This window comes from Cryptomeria japonica, chromosome 8 (genome assembly GCF_030272615.1).
Source record: "Cryptomeria japonica chromosome 8, Sugi_1.0, whole genome shotgun sequence".
Taxonomy (NCBI): domain Eukaryota; kingdom Viridiplantae; phylum Streptophyta; class Pinopsida; order Cupressales; family Cupressaceae; genus Cryptomeria; species Cryptomeria japonica.
Window position 1 is genome coordinate 334,393,872 of NC_081412.1, and position 14,113 is coordinate 334,407,984.

At 35.5% G+C, this 14,113-nt stretch overlaps 1 protein-coding gene across 2 annotated transcripts in view; it reads right to left on the reverse strand.

Annotated features, from left to right (window-relative positions):
• Positions 1-14,113, reverse strand: part of LOC131061529 (SH3 domain-containing protein 2) — an 81,219-nt gene that overhangs the window by 35,877 nt on the left and 31,229 nt on the right. Inside the window, exons 5-9 of one of the 2 annotated variants that reach the window (XM_057995265.2) lie at positions 7,775-7,876; positions 7,385-7,585; positions 7,240-7,302; positions 6,933-7,094; positions 6,759-6,833 (exon numbers count right to left, since the gene is read on the reverse strand). In XM_057995265.2, the coding sequence (XP_057851248.1) occupies positions 6,759-6,833; positions 6,933-7,094; positions 7,240-7,302; positions 7,385-7,585; positions 7,775-7,876 (603 nt within the window). Of the gene's footprint in view, positions 1-6,713; positions 6,834-6,932; positions 7,095-7,239; positions 7,303-7,384; positions 7,586-7,774; positions 7,877-14,113 lie in introns of both variants that reach the window. The other variant, XM_057995266.2, reaches the window with a different exon arrangement.

The following is a 14,113-nucleotide window of genomic DNA, read 5'->3' on the forward strand; positions in this document are numbered from 1 at the left end:
TGAGTCCATGGCGAGTCGACTCGTGGCACCACTAGACTTGCGAGTCCATGGCGAGTCCGTGGTGAGTCCACGAGTTTTTAAACTATGGTTGACGATGAACAACCGTTTTACATGGAACCATATGCAGCCAACTCAATGTAGAGGCCTAGGAGAAAGATTTTGAAGAGCAATACAAAGAAAAGAGGATTTATAACTATCATTGCACAGATGGTTCTCATCAATGGGAGAAAGGTACTTAGGCAATGCTACTTTTACACAACCTAATTCTTCATGAAGACTAGATGCAAGGGGCAATGATGATACATAAGGATGAAATTCTTAAGCTTTAAGTTTCCTATTGCTCATATTTGTTAGTTTCCTTTTTCCTAGAGAGAAGTCTTCCTTTATCTTTCTTTGCACTATTATTAATATAATTTTCTAAAAAAGAAGTTATTTCTATGCACAACAACCTTCACTACCAAATCCAAAAGACTTGAATATTTGAAGCAAATTGAAGAGAAATGGAATATCGACTCTATTGCCATTTGCCCCAACAATCCAAAATTTTACAAGTATAGTGCCCCCTTTAATGCTTTGGCCCAGCTATGCCCATCATTGATAACTAGTCAAAGAATTCCCTCAGTAGGCCCCCTTGGTCAAATTCATGTTTGGTGTTGTGTTTTGCCTCCTTCATATCATTATCATGTGCCTAAATCTCTCAAACACAAAAAATTCTAAGTGTTAGGAGTGTTTATGGCTATTTTTGGCCTTTGTCAAGTTTTGGCTTTTTCCTTTGCTGGCATGCTCTCCCTCTATTCCCTAAAACCATGTACTTCTAGAGTTTTTTTTAGTCCTTCTATCTTGTTCATATTTTCAGACTTACACATTCCAACACACCTTTCCTTATTTCCCTACACCCTTGAACCTCTTTTTGTCTTCTGCTAAGCTTTGAACTTTCTCTTCCAAGGTGGTTATTTCTTCATTTTCCGATCCAAGCTTTCCTTCCTACCTCCTTCACCTTCAAGCTTGGGATTTTAGATTTCCTCCTACCATCATGCTTAAAGATATGCGGCATCTCTCATGCCCAATCCCTACTCCCCAACAATTTCTCCATTCCTCACCTTAGCCCTTCACATTTCCTCTTACTTTAATGTCAGGTTTTCTTTTTCCCTAATCCCCAACCACTTCCAATAATTTTGCCTTCCTCCCCAAAGAGCATTCTACACTTGGTCATCCTAAAATATATATCCCACATTTATGTTTGTGCCTTTAGGGTTTTACTATTTACATGACATCGTTACCCATTCCAAACTTGGTAATGAGCATATGATTTCCCCAACCCCCACTACTCTTTGCATTTTCCTTTTGAGGCCCCTAGAAATCCTCCTACCACCTTCCCTCTTCCATAGTGGTATTAGGCATGTCACTTTCTCAACAACTACTACTCACAAAATTCATAATCCCACATCCCCCAAAATAGAAAATCCTCACCTGGCACACATTCTCCCCAAGTCACGACTACCAATCCTTATTGGCATCCTAGTAGGCATCTCCTTGAATCCTCAACTTTGGGCCTATAGGACATTTTATAGTTATTGCATTGTTCATGCACAAAACACTACCTACCCCCATGCATGACCCGAAACACCATAGTGGCTTCAAATTAAAGCAATAGAACAAGGGATGGTTTTCAAATCTTTCTTGACACCTATGGGCACCTCAAGGGCATGGTTTGTATCCGATTGGACATGGTTCTCGTATTAAAGGTTATAGCTGCATGTATGCAACTATGTGAAGATGATGCAAGCAAACATGAGAGACTTACTAACTTGTTGACCAGTCTAGCATTCCTACCCAACTTGCATAATGAAATTGTAGTGATATCTATCCCTATATAAGGATGTTATAAGGGCTGGCCTTGGAGCCAATTCCCTGCCTTGCAACACTATAAGGGAAAGATCATGCTTGTATCAATTGTAGAGATGTGTGGTTGAGCTGGGTGATTATATAATAGTATGTCTCTATGATGGGATGTAATATCTCTAGAGAATCTTTGAACCTAGTTGCTGGCCTAGTATGTCTCTTGCTACATTTGATGGCCTGATGTAATGAAGAGTTGATTAACGTTGGCATTATAATGCATTACAAACTTTTTTATAATGGTCTCTCTTTGTTGCATGTGAATATTGTTGATTAGCTCTAAATTACTAAGAAGATATGGTATCAGTGTTTTCTTGTTTGTGATTCTATTGCATCCCACATGATCATCTTTCTTTCTTACATGTTGCAACTCTATTGCCCATTGGAGTACCACCAATCAGCTGTCTTAGGATTCAATCATTCAATTTCATTAAGTTTTTTTTCTTTTCTAATTTAATTTAGTTTTCTGACGTGCTTGCATGCATAGAACACTGTGATTACTTTTGCCATGTCTTAAGGGAGTCATATTTGAATGAGATGTTCAGAGGTTTCTGCATGTATGAGTTGTGCTCACCCTTGCAGCTCCTTTGCTTCATAAATTTACTCTTCAATGAGCTCATGTCAAATAGATATTTAAAGGGCTCTGATAATGACATTGCAAGATATAAGTATGCATGTGATCTGAAAGGATTCATCTTTGGTGATTAAAACCTGTTAAGACTTTTGGATGCACTTACTAAATGTTTGCTTGTATCTGCTGTCATTGAGGTCTGGTAGGCTGTTCCTGAGCGCAATTAAGGCATCGTAATCAAAGCCTTTTGTTCCAACTGTTGTTCTATCTTAATATCTCAAGGGAATAACCCCCCCAGTTCTGCAGAGCCTGAAGAAGAAGACGAATTTTCCTAATCTTATCTGTTGGTCCAAAGACACCCTCTCTTTGTGGATGTATCATTCTCTTTGCCTGAGATACCCCTTTGTCTCTCTTTGGGTTGTAGTGCTGGAGAAGATGGCCTGCATTTTTTAGCACCAACATACTCAAAGAATGCCTTGATTGCATGAGTCTAAGGGTACAGAGGTACCAAATAGTTTGATCAAGCTGCCACTTGACATCATGAATAATTCTTAGGACAGAAATAATGAAAAATGATAGCGACACCAGGGAGTTCCACTGAAACTTGGATCATTTTAAGATATGTAATGAAGCACAAGCTATTTGAACTTGATGGATGATGTACTTCATTGTTTATTTATTGCATAAATATGTGGTAGTATAGTCATATAATGACTCTCTCTCATCTGCTCCATTTATTTGAATATAAATGACTTCCCTATTTCCACGATATATAATTGATTTTTGCAATATGCATCTTCATTGATAATATGCATATTTCCATGCTTTGATATTCATATTTGCTAATCTCTAGTAAATATTTAGGTTAAGTGTTTTTTATGTTGATGGTCTGCCGTCTATTGTCTCATCACCTACCCATCCCATGTTGTTCTTGTTCCCCACATGCCTAATCTCCAATTATCCCAATAATTCATTTACCTGTCACCAAAACATGCAAGAATTTAGTTCCTTTACAAGACTAAATGGCATATTGTAGACTACTTGGACATGTCAACCATAAATCTACATTATCAAGAAATTAGCGAACTTATGGTAGTCAAAATTGATAAAGGATACTTCCCGGACCAAGACAAGATAGTAATAATTAACAATGGTATCACACTCTGCCTTATCATTTTAATATAAACTTAAATCATATTGCCAGACCCATAAGCTAAATAGGCCCAAAAATCAGCTTAGGCTTTCACAAAATTTTATTTTCTTATGAAATTGTCAGACATTGATAGACAATATATATCATCATGAAAAATTACAATGATAGAAATTACACACTGTTTGTGGATGGCATTGTTAATGTTTGTAGCTTCAATCGAATGATCATTTAGAATACATATAATATATGTTGATAAATAATAATATATTATTATGTTATATTATTATATTATTATTAATCATATAAAATTTAATATTCAATATTAATCTATTATATTATTCTAAATTAATAATTGATTGATGAAACATTATAATATTGATTAAATTATTATAATTAAAGGAGAGACATGTCCGTTCAAGGACATGCCTCTCCAAAGGAATATATATAGTATAATGTTATTCAATTTGAGAACACATAGAATTCCAAGAATGCAAGTATCAGATTGAATCAGATATATACATTAAAATACATCCAATAAAACCTGGGAAAATCAACATGGTATCAGAGCTCAGGCCTGTGAAGTTTAATTTGGAGGTTGGAGAGGGTTGGAGAATTCAGTGTTTTTTTTTAGAATTTTCAGTCTGAAATATGCCATTGTACGGCCCTTGGTTGGCCTCAAAATGAGGACTATAATATATGGATGGAAAGATCTGTGTTTCTAGTTTTCAAATATGTTTATCTCATCAAATTTGATTCAGTTCAGTTTTGTGCAAGATATGACGACTTTGGTGCAGGTCACTTGAAACCCTACCTAGGGTTAGCAGTTTTGGGAAAAATGTCATAACTTTTGTTTTAACCGTTGGATCTTGCTATAACTTGGAGGAAATGTTTGTAATTAGATTTTCTAACATCTCACCGAAGAGATTGGATAAATGTGGTAAATTGCAAAAGTTATTAACGAATGTGTGTGGCAGATCATAATGAAAGTGTTGATCAAAATTATGAAAATGTTCTACATCATTCAAAGGGAATTATGATGAGAGATGATTCATGCGTGATATTTCTTATATGGGCTCACCTTATGAAAGGAAATGTTTTAAACTTAAGATAAGTATTCCATGTTTTATTAAGGCACATGAATTATTGAGTTTGTAATTTATGCTATAATATTGGCTAGTAAAATCTTGTATGCTTCTATCATTGGTATTTCTGTTCGAGATAATTTAGTTTATGAGCTATTTGTAATATCTCTCTGACATACCTTCAGGACGAAATCACAATAAAATTAAATTAAAGGGAGAAATAAATTGATGCTTATAAACGAATTGATGATTGAGACCAGATGCAGAGGGAGTCTGACATTTCAAAAGAGGACAAGAGGTTGATACAAGAACTTGAGCTTCAGAGGGAGCAGATGGTTCAGTCAACTTGTGACAATTTCGATCATAGTGATTGAGAGGGATTTTCACTATTAAAGGTGAAACACTTATGAGGTAAAACTTGATTCAATTGATTATTATACTAATGAAATCATTTAATGCCTTATGGGCCCTGTGTAAATCATAAGGAAGTGACGACTTCCAAATGATTTCCACTTGTATTTTTGAGGTTATTGGAAGGTGACGATCTTACAATAACTTGAGCTTGTGGATAGAATCGCTGACAGAGGCAATCCACATGAGAGCTCGTGGATAGAATCGCCGACTGAGGCAATCCACGTAAGAGCTTGTGGATAGAATCGCCGACTGAGGCAATCCACATGAGAGCTCATGGATAGAATCGCCAACTGAGGCAATCCACGTGAGAGCTCATGGATAGAATCGCCGATTGAGGCAATCCACACAAGAGCTTATGGATAGAATCGCCGGCAGAGGCAATTCACGCAAGAGCTTGTGAATAGAATTGCCAACGGAGGCAAATTCACACCTTGAGACTATGGTCCCCTGTGATGAGCATCATATGGTTGATGCAAATACTCCCAATATCATGAGATGATATTTTTGAGTTATGGTGAATATCATGTGCCTTGATATTCTTGTTTATACCATGCTTCTTGATATCATAGTGAGATAATATTTTCTCTATTCCATAATTAATCTAGACTTAATGCATTTGCATTGATTTTATCTTCCCTAGCTAAGAGGGAGTGTTAATTATGTTTTGTGTAGCTATGGTGACGGCCATAAGTGTTGACATGGGAGATCACTACACATTCTGTCTGATCATCCTCCCTAGCTAAGAGGGAGTGTTAATGTTTGTAGCTTCAGTCGAATGATCATTTAGAATACGTATAATATATGTTGATTAATAATAATATATTATTATGTTATATTATTATATTATTATTAATCATATAAAATTTAATATTCAATATTAATCTATTATATTATTCCAAATTAATAATTGATTGATGAAACATTATAATATTGATTAAATTATTATAATTAAAGGAGAGACATGTCCGTTCAAGGACATGCCTCTCCAAAGGAATATATATAGTATAATGTTATTCAATTTGAGAACACATAGAATTCCAAGAATGCAAGTATCAGATTGAATCAGATATATACATTAAAATACATCCAATAAAACCTGGGAAAATCAACAGGCATAACATTGATAACCTTGAAAAATCAGTGCATAAGCTCCACAAGCTGAAACTCTTTAACACCCTTATTGAGATGGTTCCCAAGATCACCTTCTATCTAGTAGATCCCATATCCACAGACAGGATAGTCAAAAAGGGCCAACGGATATAAACTTAAATCAATCAAACTTCTTAGCAAAATGAAATATCAGTTTATGCTTGTAAAACCTCGCTTTATTCATTAAGGTTTAGAAAAGGAATTTACTTATGTTTCCTATACCTTCAGATCATGTTACTTCTTGATTGGACTATCATTTATCTCTTTATATTTCAACTAGCGATCTACAGACCATAAACAGATAAGCTGATAAGTATGATGTGCATTGTCGTTCTACAGTTTTCATGATATCATGTCTAGTGCTACTACTATCACAGTTTCTTAAATTAGCATCCTAGCTTCACATAGGTATTTCTTTGCAACACTTAAATATTTTTAAACTAACCTAATCTGGAACATTTTTTTTCTGTAAATGGGTACAAGTGAGAACCTGTCGAACTACAACATAATCACCAATTGCTAAACTTAGCTCTCCCTCTGACTCAGCTTCAAATGCATGCATTGCCTGCAAGTAAGTGGCAGAGTTTAATTTCATAAACAACAAAATATCTAAGTACTGCAGCATTCCTTTCATGAATGCATATATAAGAAATGTCCAACTTACCTCAGCTAAGAAATACATAGCTATCTCAACAGATCTATCTAAAGACGAGATCTGAGATGCACGACTCCCATTCATCTTAAATTCTTCATATGTTGGGGGAGGTATATAATTATCAGATACTATAGATGGTGCAGATTCAATTCGTTGCTTCTCTGAAACCATCTATTAAGATGATAACAAACCAGAATGTTGCAGTAAGCACATCAAATTGCACTTCAAACAAGATATAGTATAATTAAGCAAACAAGTAACATATTAAAAAAAAAAAAAATCATACTATCTATGACATCCTAGCCTAGGATAGTACCTCTGCTTGACATTCATCGAGAATTTGTGCAATTCTATGGTGGAATATCCTTTCTGTTTCAACCTAGACAGTAAAGTGACTTAATCAAAACAGTAATGAGAAATTAAAGATTACATCATTAACTGGAAAATAGATAAATGTATACCAGAGCAATTAGACGTTGAAGTGTCAGCCTTTGTTGTTGTGACTCAACAGAAGCCATTGCCGCTGCAGCCTCCTTTCCTAAAACTGCCATGTTGGCCTTAAGTTCTTGCATCTTTGCTTCAGCTGCTTGCAACTTCATTCTATTATCAGGGTTGTCTGGAACCTCTCTGACTCTTGCTTGTCGTTTTGAAACTTCAGTTCCCTGTATATATTCCACATGCAAACCACAATCACAAACCATGAAAAAGAAAGCTTTTATTTAACTATAATTCCTCTCAAAAGTCTTACTCTACCTTACACCTCAAACTAGAAAAAATTTGAAATAAAATCACAGCAAACACTAACCACATCACATTTCATATGCAGCATACTTCTCAGAACAAAAAGACACCTGTAGCTCAGCTTCTTGTCGCATTTGGTCATAACGTTGAGCAAGATGGCGAGCATCTTCCAAAGGAGCTCCCGTGATCATTGCTCTTAAAGGTTCTGCTATCTGACAATTTTCACTACTAAATCTTCAGTATTATAGCATATTCTTAAGAAAGCATGACAATTGAATCTTTATTAATAAATCATTAATCTCAGAAGGATGAGAATACTAGCAGCCTGTTATATAAAATATTACCAAAATCACAGCACAATATAGAATAGAGAGCATATACAAATATAGAATTTCAAAGAACAAAATTATAATAGCTCAACTTTAAAGCTGAGAGAACCATTTATCCACATTCAGTGTGACAGAAATATCTAGTTCTTCATTTGTCTCTTTGTCATAAGCCATAACATTTTTATCAAGATAAATGCAGTATAGATGAATACACTCAGAAAGGTCATTGACAATGTCATCATGAAGAATCTAAGACAAAAATATACTTAAACAGTAATACAATTTCATCAAGGATTCCTACTCCAAGTTTTTCTTTTTCCCTAACAAGATGCTTTTCATTTCAACATATCATTTAAACTTCAAGATTGGCTCAAAAATCAAACAGCATATCGTTGTAACTCACATATTTAAGTATCATTTGATTGAGACATAACTGGAAACAAAAGATTCATTAATTTTTCAGGCCCATCATTACTTCTTGCTAAATTAGGTTTTTTATTTCTTATAAGTTCATCATCAAGTATTATGACCCAAATTTTTTCTTTTCCCAGGGCACTTTCATTTTAACAAAGGATCTTGAAGTATGGTTCAGAACTCAAAGAACAAGATACTTAGTGTCATTTGATTGAGACAAAATATGGTGTTCCCCAAGAACAAGTCCCCGCGGTAAAACGACTATTTCAGGGAGCAAAGATGTCCCAGTGGTAGAAGGATGAGAACAAAACATATCCCCCTGCTGTCCACTTGAGCACCAACCCCAAAGGGACCGATCCCAGGACAATTCTGTAAAGTAGATGACATCCTGTAAAAAGTAGTCATTTAACATATTAAAAAGTTGGAGAAACCGAAAAAAAGGTGAATTGGCTATGAAGATCTTTGTGGCCTCAAAGGATTCAATTTGGGCTTGGTGAGTGCACTGCCCTGAACCCTGCAATGGGCTCTAACCTCAAAGTTAATATAATATCTTAGTGAAGATGCTTGGGTTTTACATGCATATTGGCAACGCAACTAGTTGGGGACCTCTGTATCAAGTTCTATTCTATGGTGAATCACTTGAAAGCATGCTGGAGCTCCTAGCTTACATTGAACATTTAGTTGGCATTGTTGTATCCACTTTACTTAATTTGATGAATAATACTAGAAAGAAAGAAAGAAATTGTATTAACGTCCACATATGACCAAAAAAAAGTAGGTCAATCGGACTTAGAGTCAAGAAGTTTACAATAGAAAGTTCTGGGAAGAGAAACCTAGACCTCAGAGCTCTTTTTCAAATTGAATTGCAAAAATAATTATCATCTTTGAAAACAGCAGCAGAAACAGTGCTAAAATTTGCTCAGGTTGTTTCCAACATGGCTCACATTGAGACATCAGACAGTGCAAAAGATGATCCTACAAAGTCTAAAGTGGAGTCTTTATCAATGATACAATTTCCACTCAAGATAGGATTGAAGACATATTAAGAGTCATTCTCTTTGATGCAAAATGATATACATCAATACAACTCTACATAAATTTGCAAAGGTTACACAGGACCAAGTCCCTGGAGGTCTCCCAGCCATCCCCATACCTGTCAAATTTCAAGGACATCCCACTACCTGGTATATCCAGAAACATCCCAGAAACATCCCTGGGCCATTCCCACTACCTGGTATATCCAGAAACATCCCAGAAACACCACCCAGCCATCTAGGATGGCTGCAGATGTCAATGGCATCCCTCATTCATCCTGGGGTCAGTCATCAATCCCCAGACGTCAATCACAGCTTCTCAAAAAAATAAAAAATTATAAGATTTGAAAGCAAATTAATATGGATAATCCTGCATAAAAACCTGTAAGTTCCTTTTTAGTCAAATGTTCTGAAATGGATTTGTAATCAATTTGGGGGTACTATACAGTGAACCATAGTTAAACCACTTTATTAAATAATGGATCAATTAAATATTGACTGTTGTTAAAGTTGTGTCCACATACCAGCTGGAAATTGCTAACCTGTCATTGCCCTAATACTACTAAAATTGGCCATGAATATGATGTCATCATGGCTGAAAACTGAAACCAAAAAATTCTATAATTTATACTTCCCTTTGTATTGTAAACCAGATTTTTCAGTTCATTCGTATGCAGTTGCAATTTCTGAGTAATTAAAGTGGTCTTTTATAAATCTGAAGCAACCTCCTATGAAACAATACACCTCATCAGTAATCAAACACTGCAAGGATTTTAATTTCAATTATATTGCGTTACCAAAGTGCAGTAAGACCATGATTGTCAGTTGTCTAGGCATTAAACACCTACCTTTAAACAAAATCTAAAAGTGGTTCACAGAGAGAGAGAGAATTAATAAAATGCCTGATCATCAAATGTGCCCTGATTTATGGAATACATTGTTTTTTCAGAATTTCTACATTTCACCATTTTGTAGTTGTGGCCTTTTGGCCCTTTATCATCTATTATATATGTGCACATTAACAACGAAAACAATGAAATTTTGTTAATTTGCATGTCAATACATGAATTCTCAATTCAGCTATAATGTTATTAAATAGTTATATAATGAATATGGTGAATGCCTCATCATATGAATAATTAAAATTTCCTATATTTTTTATTGTCATTTTTTTAAATTGTCAACCCCTACCATCCCCCCAAACGGGCCTCCCATCCCCTATTGTAAATGAAACATGTCCCCACATTTCCTCCCATCCCCTTGCCAAAAATTACGTGGAATATAGTAATTTCAGCTTATAGTAAATGAAACATGTCCCCACATTTCCTCCTATCGACCAACAAGTGTCCAATCTCAGCATTTGTCATTTCTCCAATAGCCTTTGTCCATTGAGAGGTGAACGCTTGTCGTCCCTTGGAATTCCTCACCACTAATCTTGAGTAATTTTTGCATAATTCACAAATATCATCATATCTAATTCATGAAACATCTACTCTTAACCATGAGGTGTAATGCTTCCAAGCAATCTTTGTGAGTACCCCTCAAGAACACGAGCTTGACCAATGCTTCCTCCAACTTGTTTTGTTTGTATCTCTGAGGATTGAATTGGAACCGACACAAACCTCTAAGGACTCATCCTCTTGTTACATCATTTGGAAAATCTCTTCTCTAATATCTCTCCCTCTACAGTATCCTCGTATTTTCTAAGAAATTTCTCCTTCATTACTAGCTTGATTTCTATAGCACTTTTTCCCAACGGATAAACCAACAAAGGACTACATCCTTTAGAGTTGTTGAGAACAGAGTCTCTGTGCATCTCCTTTGCAATCATATCCCCCATGCAACACGTCAAACTCAAAGAAGAATGTGTTCAGATTTTCAAGGGCCATTCAATGAAATTGTGGAAGAGTTAATAAAGAAATAGGCTTTATTAAGAACACTTCTCATTGCTTTACTAAAGAAATACAAAATATGTTTCACTTGATCCTATGATGAACTAAAAGCTTACAAAGTGTAGCATGTGGTTCCCTTGCAGCCAAATGCCAAGACTTTTAGGCAAAAGTGAATAGCAATAAATCATACTTTAGCTCCCCAAATGCAAAAAGCACTAGCTAAATTCAGAGATGATGGAATCATTAAACCAGTAAGACATTCCTCTTAGGTATCTAATTTAGTCCCAGACAAAAAGAAAAATGGAGATATTAGGTTGTAAATGGACTTTAAAATCTTGGCATCTCTTCATTAAAGAATAATTATCCTCTTCCTAACGTTGAAAGCCTACTAAAAAAAGCTACAGGTTACAACCAAATAATAGTAAAAAGATACAGGACTTTATGGTTTTGTTAGTCACAAACGAATAGTAGTAAAAGAGTTGGAACCATACAAAATAGCATTCACCACTCCTTGGGGAACGTATGCATATGTTAGGCTGCCTTTTGGGCTCACTAACATTGAAGCCATGTTTTAAAGGGCCATGGATGTTGCATATTTTGGTCAGATTTATAAAATTATGGCCATTTATTGAAATGATTTTACTTACTCCAAGGATGGAAGAAAGAATTGTGAGCGTTTAGAACAGATCTTCAGAAGATGTTCAGAAAATGGTATATCGCTTAAAGCCTGTCTTCAAGTTTGAGGAAGGAAAGTTGTTGGGCCATGCTATGTCCAAAATGGGGTTAAAACTGATCCTGAAAGGATAGAAGCAGCGCCTAAATTTGACGATCGACCTTACCTGTCAAGCCAATTTTTTTGTGAAAGTTATCCATTCCTTTCAAATGTGAAATATATTTTATTTTAAAGAGTATATCATAGACTAGATATATATATTTTACTATGATCTTGTATAATTTTTGATGGTCAAAAATTTTCCCTTTCATGTGATACAGTCTTCTCAAATTTTTTAACTGTTTTAGGGCAAAAGTTGCTAAATACAGCCATCAAACTTGGGTCTTGGGTGGGAGCAATTGAGAGAATTCCCCAACCACAAACAGTAAAATCTATCAAAACATCAGTCCACTCCAAAGTCAGTCCACAAAAAGATCAAGGGATAGAGAGTATGCTCTTCCTCTATCTGAGGAATCAGAAATCAGACTCCTTTGGATTAAAATAGGTCATATAGGATAAAGTAAGCAAGCGATTCATGAGATGAACACTAATCTGTGAACTGTTACAATGCTCACATTGTTCTTGTAATGTAATGTTCATCCTCACAAATGTAATGTACAAGCTGCGAGGATGAACATAACATTTGGGAGGATGAACGTTACATTACAAGAACATCGTAACCATTGTAATAGTTCACAGATTAGTGTTCATCTCATGAATCATGCACTTACTTTATCCTATATGACCTATTTTAATCCAAAGGAGTCTAATTTCTGATTCCTCGGATAGAGGAAGAGAATACTCTATGTCCCTTGATCTTTTTGTGGACTTTGGAGTGGACTGATATTATTCACACTACTCTTGCCTTTCAAGGGTAGTTGAGGGCACCTTTTTAGACCAATCCCTCACTATTTTCCAAAGAAGGGAAAAGAGTGGTTTCAAATCCATCACGGACTACTGGACACATGGCAGAGTATGTGTTGATGGTGTTTTTACACACTATGCAACATAGAATAAAATACTAAGTATTATATCCTCTCTTGAACAAAGACTCCCTAAATGCTAAGCTGCATGATCAAATGGGACAACTCCAAGGTTCCGAATGTCAGGTTTTGACATGCTCTTGGATAGACTCAATTGTTTGATGTGATATTTGCTGGAATAACAAGGTGGACTTACGTTGAATCTTGAATGCTTGAATGTTGCTAGAACGTGGAATTTAACTTGATTGAAAAAAAAGGAAAAAGGATAGGGTTTAGGAAGCTAATCTAATCCTAGGAATGTAATAGCAATGGACAATCTTTGATGCAACCCAACTAAGCTTTGCTTTGACATGCAGCGAACATCTCCACGAGGCTAGTGCGATCTTCTAGGGATAGCTAATGATTTTCAAATCACCACTACAAGCATAGATACCCTCAAGGTGAATCATATCAATGAAAGAGTGATAATTGAAGTTAAGTTTGGCTAAGATGGATCCAGTTGACTATGCAAGGCACTCTACAATCAACAAAGTGTTAGTAGTGTGGATCTACAAATTTCACCATTGATCATGCACACAATTCTTCCATTCATCTAAACAACATGAAAATTAAACAAGTAGAGACCATGGAAATTGTTGAATCAGCATATGAATTTCACCATATCTTCAATGAAGTTTACATGCTTCTTACAACAAAGTCTTGGCAACAATCTTTGCCTTCTCCTCCTACTCTACTTTAACTATTTGCTATTATCTATTGATCAATTACTAACTATTCTTCAACTACTCACTATTAACCTTTACAAATGAAGAAGTGGAGCCTTATATAGTGCTCTCATTACAATTGAGTGGCTCAGATTGATTCACAATCAATGGCCAAGATCGAAAGATAGAAACCCTAATTAGGGTTTGTTACACGCATTGCAAAGCATTTAATGCTTGAACTATGATAAAATTACAATAAAATAGACACATGTCCTTTGAATATTTGACCAATAGATAACAACGATAGGTGCATCGAACTTTGTGCCCACATGTGGTAGTTATCTCTTTGATGGATGAGCTAGGTACATTGAATCTGGACGC